This window comes from Phocoena sinus, chromosome 15 (assembly GCF_008692025.1).
Source record: "Phocoena sinus isolate mPhoSin1 chromosome 15, mPhoSin1.pri, whole genome shotgun sequence".
Taxonomy (NCBI): Eukaryota; Metazoa; Chordata; class Mammalia; order Artiodactyla; family Phocoenidae; genus Phocoena; species Phocoena sinus.
Window position 1 is genome coordinate 77874634 of NC_045777.1, and position 15381 is coordinate 77890014.

Sequence of the window (15381 nt, forward strand, 5' to 3'; positions counted from 1 at the left end):
TCGCTGAAAGAGTTACAGGTGGTAGGGCCACAGCATAGAACAGCTACCTTGGCAACACCAGGAGGATGGAATGGAAAATTGGGGGCCACTGTAACAATCTAGGACATGGGAACGTGATGGTCAAGGTGAAGAGACAGGCTGGATTACAGAGGTGTGCAGTAAACAAAATCATTAAGACCTGGTGACTGATTAGATGGCAGAGCGGGGAAGCAAGAGCTATCAATTACCCTGACCAGGATAATTCCCAGGTCAGCTCTCCCTGTCCCCCAGCCCCTCGTCACCACCACCAACCAGGTTGATTCTAGAATATTCCAATAATCTATTGCTATTTAAATGCAGTGGTTTAGAACAATAATTATTTTATTATTATCGCTCATGAGAGGCTGATTGGGCTCAGCTGGGTGGCTCTTGCTCAGGGTCTCTCATTTGTGTCAGGTGAAGGCTTCTTCCGAGGTCTGGTGATGCTGGCTGTCAACTGAAACCTCAGCTGGGGCTGCTGGCTGGAATACTGCTATGGGCCAAACTGTGCCCACCACTCCTCAAAATTCATATGTTGAAGTCCTAACCCCCACTGCCTCAGAATATGATTGTATTTGGCAATAGGGTCTTTAAAGAGGTAGTTAAGTTAAAATGAGGTCATTAGGGTGGGCTCTAATCATTATTACTGGTGTCCTCATAAGAGGAGGAGATTAGGACACTGATACACACACAGAGGGAAGACCACGTGAGGACACAGGGAGAAGGTGGCCATCTACAAGCCAAGGAGAGGGGTTTCAGAAGGAACCAACCCTGCCAACACCTGGATCTTGAAATTCTAGCTCCCGGAATTGTGAGACAATAAGTTTCTGTTTTTTAATTCCCCAGTCTGTGTTACTTTGTTACGCAGCCCTAACAAACCAAAACAAATTTCCACTTGTGATCTGTCCATGTGGCCCATGCTTCCTCACAGCATGACAGAGGCGTTCAGAGAGTGAGTACCCCAAGAGGACCAGATGGAAACAGGATCAGCAGCTATGACCGAGTTTCAGAAGTCACAGGTGTCGTTTCCTCTGTGGTCACAGGCCTGCTCAGATTCAAGAGGCAGGAACATTGAGCCACCTCCTAATGGGCTGATGATCAATGTCATGTTGCCAGGAGAGCATGCAGAATAAAAAATCTTGTTGCGACCATCTTGGAAATCACGACATGCCATATCAGGCTGGTAACTTTAGGGATTGGCGATGATGTCATCAACCAAGACAGACTACAGGAGGAAGAGGAAAAGGGCTGGGGCGGGTTAGATGATGAGGTAAGGTGTGAACAGGTTGGGCTGGTCAAGCCTGTGAACATTTAGGTGGATGTAACCAACGACTAGGAAGTTGGATATGTGAATCAGGGCCTCCGGAACATGTTCTGAGCTAGAACTGTCGATTTGCGGGCCCTCAAAATATTAGAAGCCAGAGACTGAGTCCACCCACGGAGTGAGAGAAGATGAGGGTTGAGGGAATGTATCAGCTAGGTATTTCTGCATAACAAACCATTCCAAATCTTAGCGGCTAAAAACAACTACCGTTGACCCTTGAGCGAGGAGGGGATTAGGAATGATGACCCTCCTTGCAGTTGAAAATCTGCTTATAATTTATAGATGGCCCTTCATATACGTGGCTCCATATCCACGGCTCCACAACCACAACCAGGTGCAACCAATCACGCATCTTGCAGCACTGCATTATCCACTATTAAAAAAACGGTGTATAAGTGGACCCGAGGAGTTTAAACCCATGTTGTTCAAGGGTCAGCTCTATTTATTATTCTTCTATAGGTTGGCTGGGTAGTTCCTCTTCTGCTTTCACCTGGCTCATTCATGGGGCTGCATTCATCTGGACAGTGAGCTAGAAGGTCCAAGACTCACATGTCTGGTTGATGCCAGCTGTCGGCAGGGGACAGGGCTCAACTGGAACAGCTGGAACACTTGGGCCTCTCTTTCCATGTTAACTTTCACTTGGGCTTCTTTACAGCATAGTGGCCTCAAGGGAGTATCCAAGTGGGCGAGTCTCAATGCACAGGACTTACCAAGTACATGTGCTACCAAGGTAAGACTTCACTGGCCAAAGAAATTCACATGGCCAAACCCAAAGTCAGTGTGGGATGGCTTACTGGGAGGCATGATTCACTAGCAGCCATTGCTGTAAAAAGACACTATAGGAAGGAACACCAGGTGGCCTCTGCTCATTTTAGGGTTGGGCGGAGGAGAAACCAAAGAGGGAAAACCAGAAGAACCAGGATAGGACCAGAAGAGTGCAGTGCTAAGGAATCAAGAGAGGAGTGAATTCCACGAGAACACGCCACGCCGGTACTTGCATGACCTTCAGAGTCAATGTCTCACCCTAGCCCCAGCCTGAAACCATCCTCTGGATTTGGCGACCTAGAGGTCAGTTTCTTCAACAACCCAACATTCATTTCAGGTGTCAGTGTCACAGAAATCTTAAGCACCAGATATAGCTCAGTGACAGCAATTCTATAAGTCTAACCAACATGGTCTAAATTGGCAAACGTTACAATAGTCGGGCTTGATTAACTAGAAAGCCCAGTGTTTTCAAATGTTTTTGACCAAGACGCACAAAAAGAAATACCTTTGCATGAAGATCCAGTGCATGCACACACAGAGACGCACACACACGCCTGCGTGCCCACACGTTCACGTGTGGCCAAAACGAAAGGTTCCTGGAACACAGAAAAGATAATAGTAACCTACCCATACTACGTGCAAAGCTCTGTGTCATTTTCTATTCAATTTATTTTTAATCCTAGTCATGCCCGGCAAAATTGATTTCACCACCCACTCATGGGTCACGGCTTGCAGATTAAAAACTACTGACTTAGGCCATCTAAGGCAGAAGGTCAGAAAACTGACCAAATCCTGCCTTTAGCCTTGTTTATTTGGTTTCACCTGTCGGTTTTTTGTTTGGGGGGTTTTGTTTTAATAAATTTTATGCCTTCAGGTTGGCCTCCCTTCTCCTGTACCATTTCCACCTGTCTGATACCCAGCTGCTTCACACATCTTCACACTTGCCTGGCCCCTGAATGCATTTCTTTTTGGGCCTTCTAGGCCTCTAGATGCTAAAGGAATAGATGTATGCATTTATGCATTCCATGAATACTGAATGCATGTCTCTCACCTGCCAACCACATTTCAGGCACTGGGAATACAGCAGAGAACAGACAAAAACCACTGCCTTCGTGGAGCTGAGATGCTAGAAGAGGGAGACAGACAAGCAAAACAAAAAAGAATATTCTTTATTAGATGGTGATAAATTCTTTAGTGAAAGTAAACCGGGAAGGGGGTCAACACACTTTAAGAGCCACCAGATTGCGGGCTTCAAGCCCCTTTGTGGAAATGAGGTAGCCTGATGTGTCCCTACTTCACAGAGGTGGGCTGAGAGAGGAATGTTGAGAGGGCATGACCAGAATCTTCCTCCAAGAGAGTTCCCAGACGGGCCCAACAGGTAAACCTGGCCCATCACGTCCCCAAATTACTCTGCCAAGGAGCAGAGCACCAGTCACTTTAACCTAGAAAATTTCAAAATTCCAGTCAGCCATTAAGGGGGAGCCGTTGCGGGACGTAGCCACGGGCACACCGGCCCCGGGGTGGGAAGCCCTTCGGGTGTATTTCGGACTTTTCCCTAATTCGCAGTCCCCATCACCCTCTCTCCCGCCGGATAAACGGCCACCTCATTAGCTCTGCACACATGACCCTCTCGACCGGACTCCTGGTGACTGCGCCTGCCTTATCTCTTGCCTCTCCTCCCTCACATTTTCCGCTCCAACAAAGCCAAACACAGCACCGTGGGGGCTTTCACGCTTCTGTGCCTTTGGACAACGCTGTTCCTTCTGCCTGGAAGACTGCTGGCCTCCAAGCCCGCGCGCCCCTCCCCCTCCTCAGCGAGGTCCCGTTCATCCCTCAGAACCCAGCCTGGATGTCCCCTCCTCCAGAAACCCCCCAAGGCCCCGTCTCTGGCCCCCGCACCCCTCTGTTTTGCTTCTCTGCACTGTAATTACCGGTTTCTCCAAATCTCTCCCTCCCAGACTCAGGTCTCCTCCAGTGCGCGAGTTCTGTGGGCGACTCGCTTTGCGCCCAAAAGCGCCTAGTCCTGAGCTTGAGGGACAGAGCTTGCACTCAGGCTCAGGCTGGCTCGAAAGGCCCCCGCTTCTGCCCTTCGCCTCCCCGTGGGCCCGTGGGGGCCCGCGCTCCAGTATTTTCCCCCAGCGCATCGGCGGGCCCCTAGGGCGGCCGCCCAGCCCTGACATCAGCGGCCGCCGGAGCCCGGGCCGCGCGACTACAAGTCCCGGCACGCCCCGCGGCGGCCGCGCATGCCCAGCGGGTCGACGTTTGAGTGGCAAGTTGTTTGTTACAGCGAACACCAGCTGCTCTCCGCGCCGGGCGCCGCGCGTTGCTGCTCCGCCAGCGCTGCCGCCCTCGCCCGCCGCCCGCGGCCCCTCGCGGCTTGGCGGGCCTCCCCTTTGTCCGCCCCGGCCCGCCCGGCGCCGAGCTCCCGGTCACCGGGCCGGCTGCCCGCGGCGCTTGGTGCCGGCTGGGCGTGCAGGGGGCGGGGGCCGCGGCTCGCCCCCCGCGGATGAGCTGCCGCGGAGCGCGGGCGGACGATGGAACTCCACATACTGGAGCACCGGCTGCAAGTTGCCAGCGTCGCCAAGGAGAGTATCCCGCTCTTCACCTACGGCCTGATCAAACTTGCCTTCTTGTCCTCCAAGACCAGGTGAGCGCGCGGGGACGCGGCGCCGGCCGGGGAGAGACAAAGAGGCGCACCCGGGCGGCTGTCCTCGCCGCCGCGGCTCGGAAAACAACTTCGAGCCCCGAGGAGCGCCCCCGCCCCGCCCCCGCCGCATCGCTCGTCTTGTGTTTGACAAAGCCACCCAAAATGCCCTCCAACGGGTCCTTCCCCCCCGACCCTCCCTAGAAGATGCACCCCTGCCGCTGTCTCCCCCACCCTAGCCCCCTCCCATCCTCTCCCCGAGATCCAGAGGGCCGGGGAGGCAGCTGTGACGAATCCGCTAATGAATGAATGAACGAACGAATGAATGAATGAAAAACAGGTGTGGAGACGCGGCAGTGTAAAAAACAAACTAACGCCCCCCCATCCCCCAATCCCTCCGTTGGGCCGGCCCCCGTCGCCTGGGCGGGGGAAGGGATTCTGCTGAGCGCGGCTACCCAGAGCAGAAAATCATAAAATCATTAGTGGGTGTTTATCTCAAGGTGCCTACGAGGATTGCGGCCGGCGCGGGCGGCTGGGTGAGGGCAGAGGAGGGGGCTGCGGTGAGGGTCGTTGTGGTTCTTTCTCCTCTGGGTCCGGGAAGGTTGGGGGGGGGGGGGGGGGGGCGGTTGCCGAACCGTGGAAGGGGGAGGAGCAGGCGTGTTTATGGCTCTGCCTTGAGGCTGGGCTTGGATGCTGCAGGAGGAAAAATAGTTGAAGGCCCTTGGGAAGTTGAAAAAAAAAAAAAAAAACCAAGTTGGATTTTTCCCACTGCCGGTCAGGTTCTGACTTTTGTGAGCCCCAGTGGGTGCTTGGATTAGAGTGGTGTTTTTTTAAAGGAGCCCTAGCCCAGTGGAGTGTGAGTGCAAGCTAGCCGCTGTAACTTAAATCCCTTGTTTGTCCACCATTGTGACTGTTGAAAGGGATGAAGTTGTTGCTGGCTGGGTTTTCCGGGCGTTGAGGCGGAGGTAGTTCTCCTTCTCTGCAAAATGAATGAATAAATTACAGGTCAAGGTTAATGTTAAAATGCCGGAACCCTAGGCTTAACACCTCTTGGGTGCTGAGTTCAGGGGAGCTCCTGGGATGTGGGGAAATAATTCAGTCCGAGCCTCTTATCTGCCTGTTAAAGTTCTTCCCTGGAAAATCTCACTTCGATGTGTGTGTGTGAGCGGGCAGCTCAGTCCCGCCATTGTTTGCGAGATGGAATGAGAGCCAGTGGCATCTTGTTTACTTTCTTCTCTGGCTGCTTGCTGGGGTATGGAGGGTTGGAATCCTCACCTTCTCTGGGCCCGGCTCCTTTGATTGCAAAGGTAATTATTAAACAGGTCATTTGAAAACAAAAGCCAACAGCTCAGATTCTGAACCTCCCCCTCCTCGTCGCCCCCCACCCCAGCCCCATCTGGTTGTTGACACCCACCCATTCTGCATTACCTGCCCTCTGCTCCCCAGCCCCTAGCCTGTCTTGAGATTCCAAGGCTGGAGTTAAGAGAAAATGGCCTTGTTTTTCCAACCCTTGGCCGTCAGCCCCAGGCAGCCCCCTGGCTGATTTCTCGGCTACCATTCAAACCACCGGGATGATGACTCAGGCTGCTGCTGTGCGGGGCCTGGGTGCTGGGAGGAGGGGGCATTTGGGGGCTTCTTAGAAAGGCAGCAAAGGGCCACTCCCTCTGCCCCTTTCCCTTTACAGAGGGATTGGCCCTCTTCCAGCCCCCAGCCCAGGGTCCAGTTTGGAGGACTCATAGATAGGCCTGTCCTGGGGGTGAGCCCCTGCTGACCTGTCTGACCACAGAAACCGCACCCCTCAGTGGGTCCTGCTTCTTCCACTCTTGCAAGAGGCAGCTGGTCTGAGGCCCAGGTGACCAGTCCAGTCTCAAGATGGCTCAGAGGTCAAAGGTCATCTCCATGTCTGCAGGGTCTGGCCCTAGAAGGTGCTGAGCACATTTGTCAAGTGGCCAAAGGCCTGCCTCCCCAGCACTCTGGGCCAGGGCACTGGCTTCAGGTTGTGACTAGCCCCCTCATTGCCTGTGTGACCGTGGCAAGGTCCCTTTCCTTCTCTGGCTTTGTCCATCTGTAATAAAGACAGCACCACTTGGCCCCCTAGGTTTCACAGAGCTGTTGTGTGTGTGTAGCAAGGAATGATTGTGGAAATTGGCTTTTCTGCAAGTATAAGGGGTAGCGGGCTGTGGATATATTATTTAAGCAATTTTCAATGATCAGTCATCCAGGTAGAACTTTTGGTCCTTTTTTTGATCCTTCCATCAGTTCCTGCCCCCAAGTGGTGGCCCATAGCCCTGTCATTTTTGTCACTGTGCCTTGTTTACAAGTTTTCAGTCACTCCCTGTAGGGGTGAATCCTCAGCATGGCATTTGAGACCCTTTGGGATCTGAAGCCAGAATTCTCATCTTTAGTCACTCTCTGGCAAATACCGTGTGACCCACAATTTACTTCCCTTCACACCTCCCTGCTTTAGTTCGCGCTCTCTCTCTCTCCCTCTCTCCCTCTCTCCCTCTCCCCCTCTCCCTCTCCCTCTCCTTTCTCCCTCTCCCCCTCTCCCCCTCTCCCCCTCTCCCCCTCTCCCCCTCTCCCCCTCTCCCCCTCTCCCCCTCTCCCCCTCTCCTCTCCCCTCTCCCCCTCTCCCCCTCTCCCCCTCTCCCCCTCTCTCCCTCTCTCCCCCTCTCCCCCCCCTCCCTGGAACGTCCTCCTCCCACCCCCAGCAGTAAATTCCCATTCAATCCTCAAGATCTAGTGCTATCACCCAAACTTTCCTGAAGCCCTCTTGCCTCCACCCCCAGCAGACTTAGTCACTTCCTCCCTCTCATGTCTACCTGGTGGAGGCTTGGGGAGGGATGTGGCATCAGTAGATGCCCACTCCGTGTACCGGGTGCAGCTAGGTTCAGAGATGCTGAGATACCCTGCCTCTTCCTCTTTGAAGCCCAGAACTGGTGGGAAAGGAAGAAGAGGCGATCACAATACAGCAGGGAAGGGAGTACCTAGGGGGTAGCAGCAGGATCTGGGGGACCGCCTGAGGGAGCCTGGGAGGCTTCCTGCAGGAGGTGGCACTGTATCTTAGGGCTTTAAAATAGGATTTAGTTCAGTATCCTGCATATGCCACGGTACAACTCTGTGAATTAGGTGGAATGAAGGAATCTGCAATGAAGGAATCTGAGGCTCAAATGTTAAGTGACTCATTCAAGGTCATGCTGTAAGTGGTAGAGCCCAGATTTGAATCAGCATCTTTCTGGCTCAGGCTCAGAGATTTGCTATTACAGGTTCATTGACACCCATATTCAACAGTTCTGTCCACCCCTTGTATTTGCAGCGTACTGTTCTAAAGCTTTAGGAGCACAGGATGGAACCTGTAGATCTTTCTGCATCCCTTCTGCCCTGCCTCTGTGGCCCTTATCTTCTGCCAGGAATGTATTTCCCTCATCACTTCCCATCTAGACTTACTACTTCCTCCCCTTAACCTTTCATCACTTCTCAGCTTTTTTCCGTAACAGTATATCGTTTGCTTGTCTTATTCTCCCACCACCTAGATTATAAACCTTACTTTCAGGAAGCTTTTTGTGCATCTTTTTATCTCTTCCTTCTCCCCCCACCCCACATCCAGTACCAGAGATAATAGAGCTACCACTGATTTCACCATCTGTTCCAAAGAGATGAAGACGCTGGGTTTGGAGAAGTAAAGTGGCCTGCTCAAGGTCACACAGCTGGGAAGGAACAGGATTGGGATTTGAACCAGGTCCTTTCTCTGCTGTGCTTAGCACACTGCTTTGTAGGCACTTAGTAACTGCCTATCTGATGGATGTCTGACTCGTGCAGAGTGACCCAGATCCCAGCCAGAGTCTTTTCTGAGTGCCTTGGGGGCTGGAAGAGGCTCGGCAGGCTGAATCACACGTGGAGAAACAAGGCCCAGGGCCCCTGCCCCAACTCTCGGGGTAGCATCTGAGTGTGGCTGGAATAGGGGGCAGAAGGCAGGCTGAGTACACTTATTCTAGACACAAAGCTGGAGGCGGAGACCCTGGCTGAGCAAAATCAAGGCTACCGCAGAGCTTCGCCCTGTGATAGCCTGAGGTTCTGTAGCCTGGCCGAGGGCCCCGCTGAAGCCCACCCCACCATTCCAGTCTCATCTCACATGGCTCCCAGCCACAGAGATTATTTGCGTGCATACACACACGCTATAGTGTCTCTAGCCTCAGGCCATTGCCTGTCTGCCTGGAATGTTGCTCTTTGCCCTACCCCCCTTGTCCACCTGCTCCTTCTTTTAGATTCCATTTTAGCCTCACCTCCTCCAGGAAGTCTTCCCTGAGAGCACAGCTGAGCTCAGACCCTTCCTCTGGTATGATGGGCTTAATCTCAAAAAGATGTAATGTGACCAACCATGGAATATCAGCAGGCTCCTTTGGGCTGCAAATAAGCTGGCCCAAACAATAAGAAGTATGAACTTTGCACGATGAGGTCATGAATCGGGCTGTTTGAGGGTTGGTAACTGAAAGGCTTGATGATGTCATCAAGGGCCCGGTCTTTCTCTTTGGCTCTGTGGAATGGCTGGGGCAGCTCCAGGCATTATGGGCAGTCACAGGACAGGGTGGCAAGGACTCAGGGAAGCGAAAGGGCTGTTGCCTCCCAGGGTCTATGAGAAAACCTTTGTGGGAACACACCCCCTCACACACAGACTCTCATCTCATTGGTCAGAACTAGGCCCATGAGCATTCCTCCACCAGTCACAGTTACAGGAAATGAGACTATTACGAACTAATCAGGATCCACCACTGCAGCTGGCGCCGGCTGCCTGGAAGCTTGTGGCCTCTGGGAGGTGGGGCTCCCTGGGGACCCCAATTTGCTGTCGCAACCCCGGAAGGGAAAACTGGGAATAATTAATAAGTGTACGGTAAAAACAACAATGACAACAATAATAGCTGACACTTATAAAGCATTTACTACATTCCAGGCACTGTTCCAAGCACCATATATCTATTAGTTCATTTAATCCTCACAGCAACCCTCTAAAGTTGGAGCTGGATTGTCCCCATTTTTCAGATGAGGAAACTGAGGACCTTGAGTGCCCAAGGACACACAGAAGTGACAGAGCTGGGATTTGAACCCAGGAAGTGCGGTCGCAGAACCTGTCCTGAGACCACTCAGCCAGGTCTAAAATCACACCAGTTTGGACACCCACTCCCTAGGGGCCACTAAGCAGAGGTGTCACTGAGAGTCCATGGCAATGAAGCGGGGGCAGGGGCAAGATCATTGTCCTGAAATGCAAGTTCAGGTGACAGGAAGCTGCAGCACCTCTTTTTTTTTTTGCCTGTGAAATGCTTGTATCCAGAAAGTCCATCTCATTTGATTGGCAAGAAAAAGCACCGAAGTGATATGCAGTAAGCACGTGCTCACAGCAACCCACACTGCCCACTTGGGCCAGACCTGCAGTCTGCAAGTCTCGGGTAGAGGCATTTACAGGAGAAAAGCTCAAAGTTGCAAAAAGTCCATTCAGAGTCCACTGTTTTCTTGAATGCCTGGGGCTGAAGCCACTGTTTGATTGCATTAGAGAAAGACAGGCTGGCAGGGGAGTTAAGGCCTGGGACGGGGCACCTGGGGTGGAATCCCAGCACCCCTACATCCTGGTGGTGTGACCTTGGGCAAGATGCTTGACCTCTCTGTGTGCTCAGTTTCTAAAACAGGGATAGTGATCATGTCCACTGCCTAGGTTGTTGTGAGGACTTAGAGAGACAAACCATGACCAGCACTTCAAATAGAGCCTGGTCCACTGTAAACTCCAGTAAGTATTAGCTGAGAGAGAAAATGCCCTTTAAGCTGGTCAGTGACAGTCTGCGGAGGCAGAGTTTGAAAAGCCCAGGGTTAGGGGATTTTTCCAAGGCTTCTTATGCGCATACAGTCACACTCTGGACGTGGAGATTCTGTCACTGCCCTCCAGGTACCTCACCAAGGACGCCAGGCATTTAGGGCTCTGAAAGGGGCAGCCAAAACGCTGTAGCATCCCACAGCTGCAAGCAAGTAAGGCTTCCTAGAAGAGGTGGCACTGAGCTGAGTCTGGGTGGAATAGGGAGATGTCAGGCGGTAGAGGTGCTGGGGATGAAAGAAGACAGGCCAGGCAGGGAGCAGGATGGAGGAGGTGGGGAGAGCACAGGGTGAGCCCCAGAGCCAATTCCCACGCCCGCCTGGGGTATCCATGACCTGTTGCTGCCCCAGAGAAAGGGGCTGGCTCAGCCCCAGCTCCCAAGCACCAGGTATGGAAAGCACAGAGTTGTCCTTGGCCTGCCCCACACCCAACTGCTTAGCGAGGTCTGCCCCTCCTCACCCGAGCCCCCTGCTTCTGCCGGCGCCAGTCCTTTTCATCTCCCCTCCTGAATTATCCAAACAGCTTTGCCACCAGTCCCATCTGCCTCCAGGACAGTGCAAATGGTTAGCACAGCCAGAGCCCTCTGGGCAGGAGGAACCACAGGAGCAAAGGCCTGGAGGCTGGAAAGAGAAAGGTGTATGCAGAGTGCAGGCTGGGACTTGTGGCCCGTGTGACCACAGCTTGGGGTTGGTGCAAGTTGGTATGTTTTGTTCACGCAGAAACCCTGCAACATGCACCTGCTACATGCAGGGCCCAGTGGAAGACACAAAAGGCGCTTTGGTCCAGTGGGAAGAAAAGGTGTGTTCTCTGCCAAAGGTAGAGGGTGAGAGGCCCAAAGACCCAGAAGGAGGGGACAGCTTGTACTGCGGGGGCTGAGTGGAGGCCCTGTGGCCTCACCAAAGGTGGTGCTGGGGTAGATGTCATGGTTCACTCTGAATCTCTGACTGTATCTCTGCCTTGCTCAAAACCGTTCTCAGACTGCCCCCCGATCCTTATCTGGCATTGTGAATATTCTTTGGTCTGACTTCTGTCCTCTCTGGCTTTGCCCCATCTCTCCACCACACATGCCCTAGCTTTAGAGTAACTGTGGTAGTTTTTAAATACCCCAAATTCTTTGACACTGTTCCCTTCAAAAGCTGGACCTCCCTTGCCTTTAAGTGTGGGGTCTGGATTAGTGACTTTCTTCTAATGAGCAGAAGGGAATAGAAGCAATACTGCGAGGCTTCTGGGGCTAGGGCTTAGAAAGATAGCTTCTGCCTGGCACTGCTTTGCTCTGTCTCTCTCTTGCTCTGTGGGAAGCCGGCTGCCATGTTGTAAGGACACTCAAGCATCCCTGTGGAGAGGCCCACAGTGGAGTGGAACTGAGGCCTCTCACCAACAGCCAGCCTGTGAGTGAGTCACCTTGACAACAGATCCTCCTGCCCCAGGAAGCCTTCCAATGCCCGCAGCCCCAGCTAGCACCTGGGCTGCAACCTCATAAGAAACCCTCAGCCAGAAGTGCCCAGGTGTGCCATGCCCACATTCCTAGCCCATAGGAGCTGTGAGAGATACACAAGTTTGTTGTTTCAAGCGACTAGGTTTTCAGGTAACTTGTTATGCAATGGATAACTGATACAGTGACTATGTAATTTATCATCCAAATGGGGACACTTCTGAGAATAACAGGGAGCGCTAAAAATAATTACCCTGGACAACAGGGCAAACCAGAATGCGTGATTGCCCTAGCCAGCTTTCATCCAGCCAGATAGCTCTTGAAGCCACCCTGGGGCTGGGTAAGTGGCTTTCTGGGATCACCTGTGCCTCAGGGTATAGGGTGGGAGAGCTAGTCCCCCTCTGTCCTCACGCCGGGTGCATGTCCAGGCCTCCTCAGGACCAGTGCTTCACTGCACTGACTCATCTTCTGTTGCAAAGGACTGAGCTTGCGCTTCCTGGCAAATGTTTTTCTTATAACAGACCTCCGGTCTGAGGAACCAGCCCTGAATAAGCCAGCCTAGCCGCACCGGTGCTGGAGCAGTCAGGTTCTGGTTGTCCAAGACCCAGTGTTGCACCTTGGCACAAGCAGACAGGCCTACCAGCATCACCCCCAGCTGCCAGTTCCCCCAAACCTTTAGCCACTCAGTTTGTGGTGAGTGTGTTAAATTACACCTTCTAAGGGGAAGCTCACCTCTGGATGCCTTACACTCTTCCTTGCCTTAATGATAATATATTGGACATACTTGGACCTCTGAGATCTAGGCTTACAAGCTTGGGGTCTCATCTGCCCACCCATGTTCGTGGCAGCATCATTCACAATAGCCAAAAGATGGGAGCACCCCGAGTGCCCACAGACAAATGCACGGGTAAGCAAAATGTGGTCTGTACATATAATGAAGTATCATCCAGTCTTAAAAAGGAAGGAAATTGTGGCACATGCTACAACATGGATGAGCCTTGAGGACATTATGCTAAGTGAAATAAGCCAGCCACAGAAAGACAAATAGTGTTTGATTCCCCTTACATGAGGTACCTAGAGAAGTCAATTCATAGAGACAGAAAGTCGGGTGGTGGTTGCCAGGGGCTGGCGAGGGGGGGTGAGTGGGGACTTGTTATTCAGTGAGTATAGAGTTTCAGTTTTGCAAGATGAAGAGTTCTGGAGATCAGTTACAAAACAATACGAATGCGCTTACCACTGAGCAGTAAACTTTAAAATGATCAAGATGGTAAGTTTGATAGCATGTATGTTTTATGGAAATTTGGGGGGCAAGAGAAAAAGGTAGGAGCCTGGCGAGTGTGCAGAACCAAAGGGCAGTGTGGTGGGTGAGTGGATGGCAGTGAGCCACGGCAGCGTGGGCAGCAGAGTCAGACCGAGGGAAAGAGCTGGCACCCAGTGAGACAGCGGCTTGGAGCACGTCATGCATTAACTCACTTAATCCTCACAATAACCCTTAGCACGTAGGTACAATTACTGGCCCCGTTTTGCAGATGGGGGAACTGAGACACGGACTTTGCTCGAGATCACAAAACCAACAAGTGAAGAGTAGGGTTTTTTTTTTTTTTAGTAACAGCTTTATTGAGATATAATTCACATACCATACACTTCACCCTCTTCAAGTGTACAACTCAGTAGCCTCTTGTGTATTCAGAGCTGTGCAGCCATCACCACTGTCTAATTCCAAAACTCGTCCATCGTCACCCCAGAAGAAACCATAAGCAGACATTCCCTAGCCCCTGGCAGCACTAATCTACTTTCTGTCTCTAGGGATTTGCCTGTTCTGGACATTTCTTATCAATGGAATCACACAATATGTGGTTCTGTGAGACTGGCTTCTTTCACGGAGCATGATGTTTTCAAGGTTCATCTGTGTTGTAGCCTGTGTGTCAATACATCATTCCTTTTTATGATAGAATAGTATTCCATTGTATTGGATAGACCACATTTTGTTTATTCATCCATTGATGTATATTTGGATTGTTTCCACATTTTTGTTATCATAAAGATGACTGCTGTGAACATCTGTGTACAAGTGTTGGTGTGAATGTGTGTTTTCATCTCTCTTGGGTAGATCCCTAGGGATGGAATTGCTGGGTCACGTGGTAACTCTGTGTTTAACATTTTGAGGATCTGCCAAGCTGTTCCCCACAGCGGCTGCACCGTTTGACATACCTGAGGAGTAGGGATTTGAACCCAGGACCTCTGGCTGCAGAGTCCATGTTCGTAAACCACCACACTAGCTTAATATGGGTAGGAGCCTGGAGTCCTTTACCGGCTAGGTGACCACAGTCTGGGCTACTGAACCTCTGGGAGACTCATTGTCTTTGTGGGCAAACAGGATTATGGGGAAGGGATAGCCCAGGTTAAGCACCCGGCCACAGCAGGCTTTGCCCATGGTCTTCCTGGTACAGCGCTCACTGGAACTTGGTGTCACCTAAGCAGGCACATCAGTGGAGGTAAGGAAGTGTGACATGTAGGCTCCTGTAGCTCTTGGGGTCCTTGAAGGGCCTGGGCAGCTGTCAGTGGAGAGGGGGCTCCCCAGCTGACCCAGCCTAGGCTGTGGCCACCTGATCTGAGCCTAGGCTGCCGGGAGGTATATAGTTCTGGCAGGAAGGGAGTGGGGGGCAGTCAAGTCAGGCCTCCCTCCTCCTGCACAGGCCTCGGACCCTGGGCAGTACAAGGTGCATACGTTCAAGGTAGGGTTAGTTTTCCCTCCAAGGTGGGCCTCCTGGACGCTCCCCTGGACTTTGCTCTCCACCCTCAGGACCTCTCCACCAGGCCTACCTTCCTTGAGCCCCTCCCCACCCCACGATTTACTCCCTTTCTTGAGCAGGAAAGGCAGTGGGTGGAAATTTGTTCTCAAAGTTCAATCTTTTTCCTTCAGAGTTCAAAAGTCACTGAGGCAGTGACTCATAGGATGGATTTAGAACAAACAAAGCTTTTAGCCTCGGCGATCTTTCTTGAGAGCCTACTACGTGTCAGGCTGCAGTAGGGTTTTCCATCCTTTTCCCTCACCAGGCTCCAGAGGAAGGAGGGCTCCCAGCCGACGATGGAGTCAGCGGCTCGTAACTCACCCCAAGTCACGCAGCAGACACCTAGCAGACTGGGGCTCAGGCCTGTGCTAAGGCCCATTTCTCAGGGGGCATGCACACTTGTAAGAGTCAAGAAAACGTGTTTTTAATCCAACGTCCACCACTTACCAGCTCTGTGACCTTGGACAACTTGTTGAGAGCCTCAAAGGAGGCTCAGTTTCCCCATCTTTCAAATAGGCACCATGCTATCGAGCTCTTTGGGTTCCACTG

The 15381-nt window shown here is 52.2% G+C and overlaps 1 protein-coding gene and 1 long non-coding RNA gene across 3 annotated transcripts in view; one reads left to right on the top strand and one right to left on the bottom strand.

Annotated features, from left to right (window-relative positions):
* Window positions 1-346: 346 nt before the first annotated feature.
* Window positions 347-4272, bottom strand: LOC116740217. Its single transcript, XR_004345841.1, has 3 exons — window positions 4039-4272; window positions 3159-3233; window positions 347-2703 (listed from the first exon to the last, which is right to left on the bottom strand). It is a non-coding gene; the product is annotated as an uncharacterized LOC116740217 (long non-coding RNA).
* Window positions 4273-4510: 238 nt separating this feature from the next.
* CASTOR2 (cytosolic arginine sensor for mTORC1 subunit 2) overlaps window positions 4511-15381 on the top strand; it is a 58893-nt gene continuing 48022 nt past the window's right edge. Inside the window, exon 1 of one of the 2 annotated variants that reach the window (XM_032604275.1) lies at window positions 4511-4754. In XM_032604275.1, the coding sequence (XP_032460166.1) occupies window positions 4642-4754 (113 nt within the window). In that variant the 5' untranslated portion in view covers window positions 4511-4641. The remainder of the gene's footprint in view (window positions 4755-15381) is intronic. The other variant, XM_032604274.1, reaches the window with a different exon arrangement.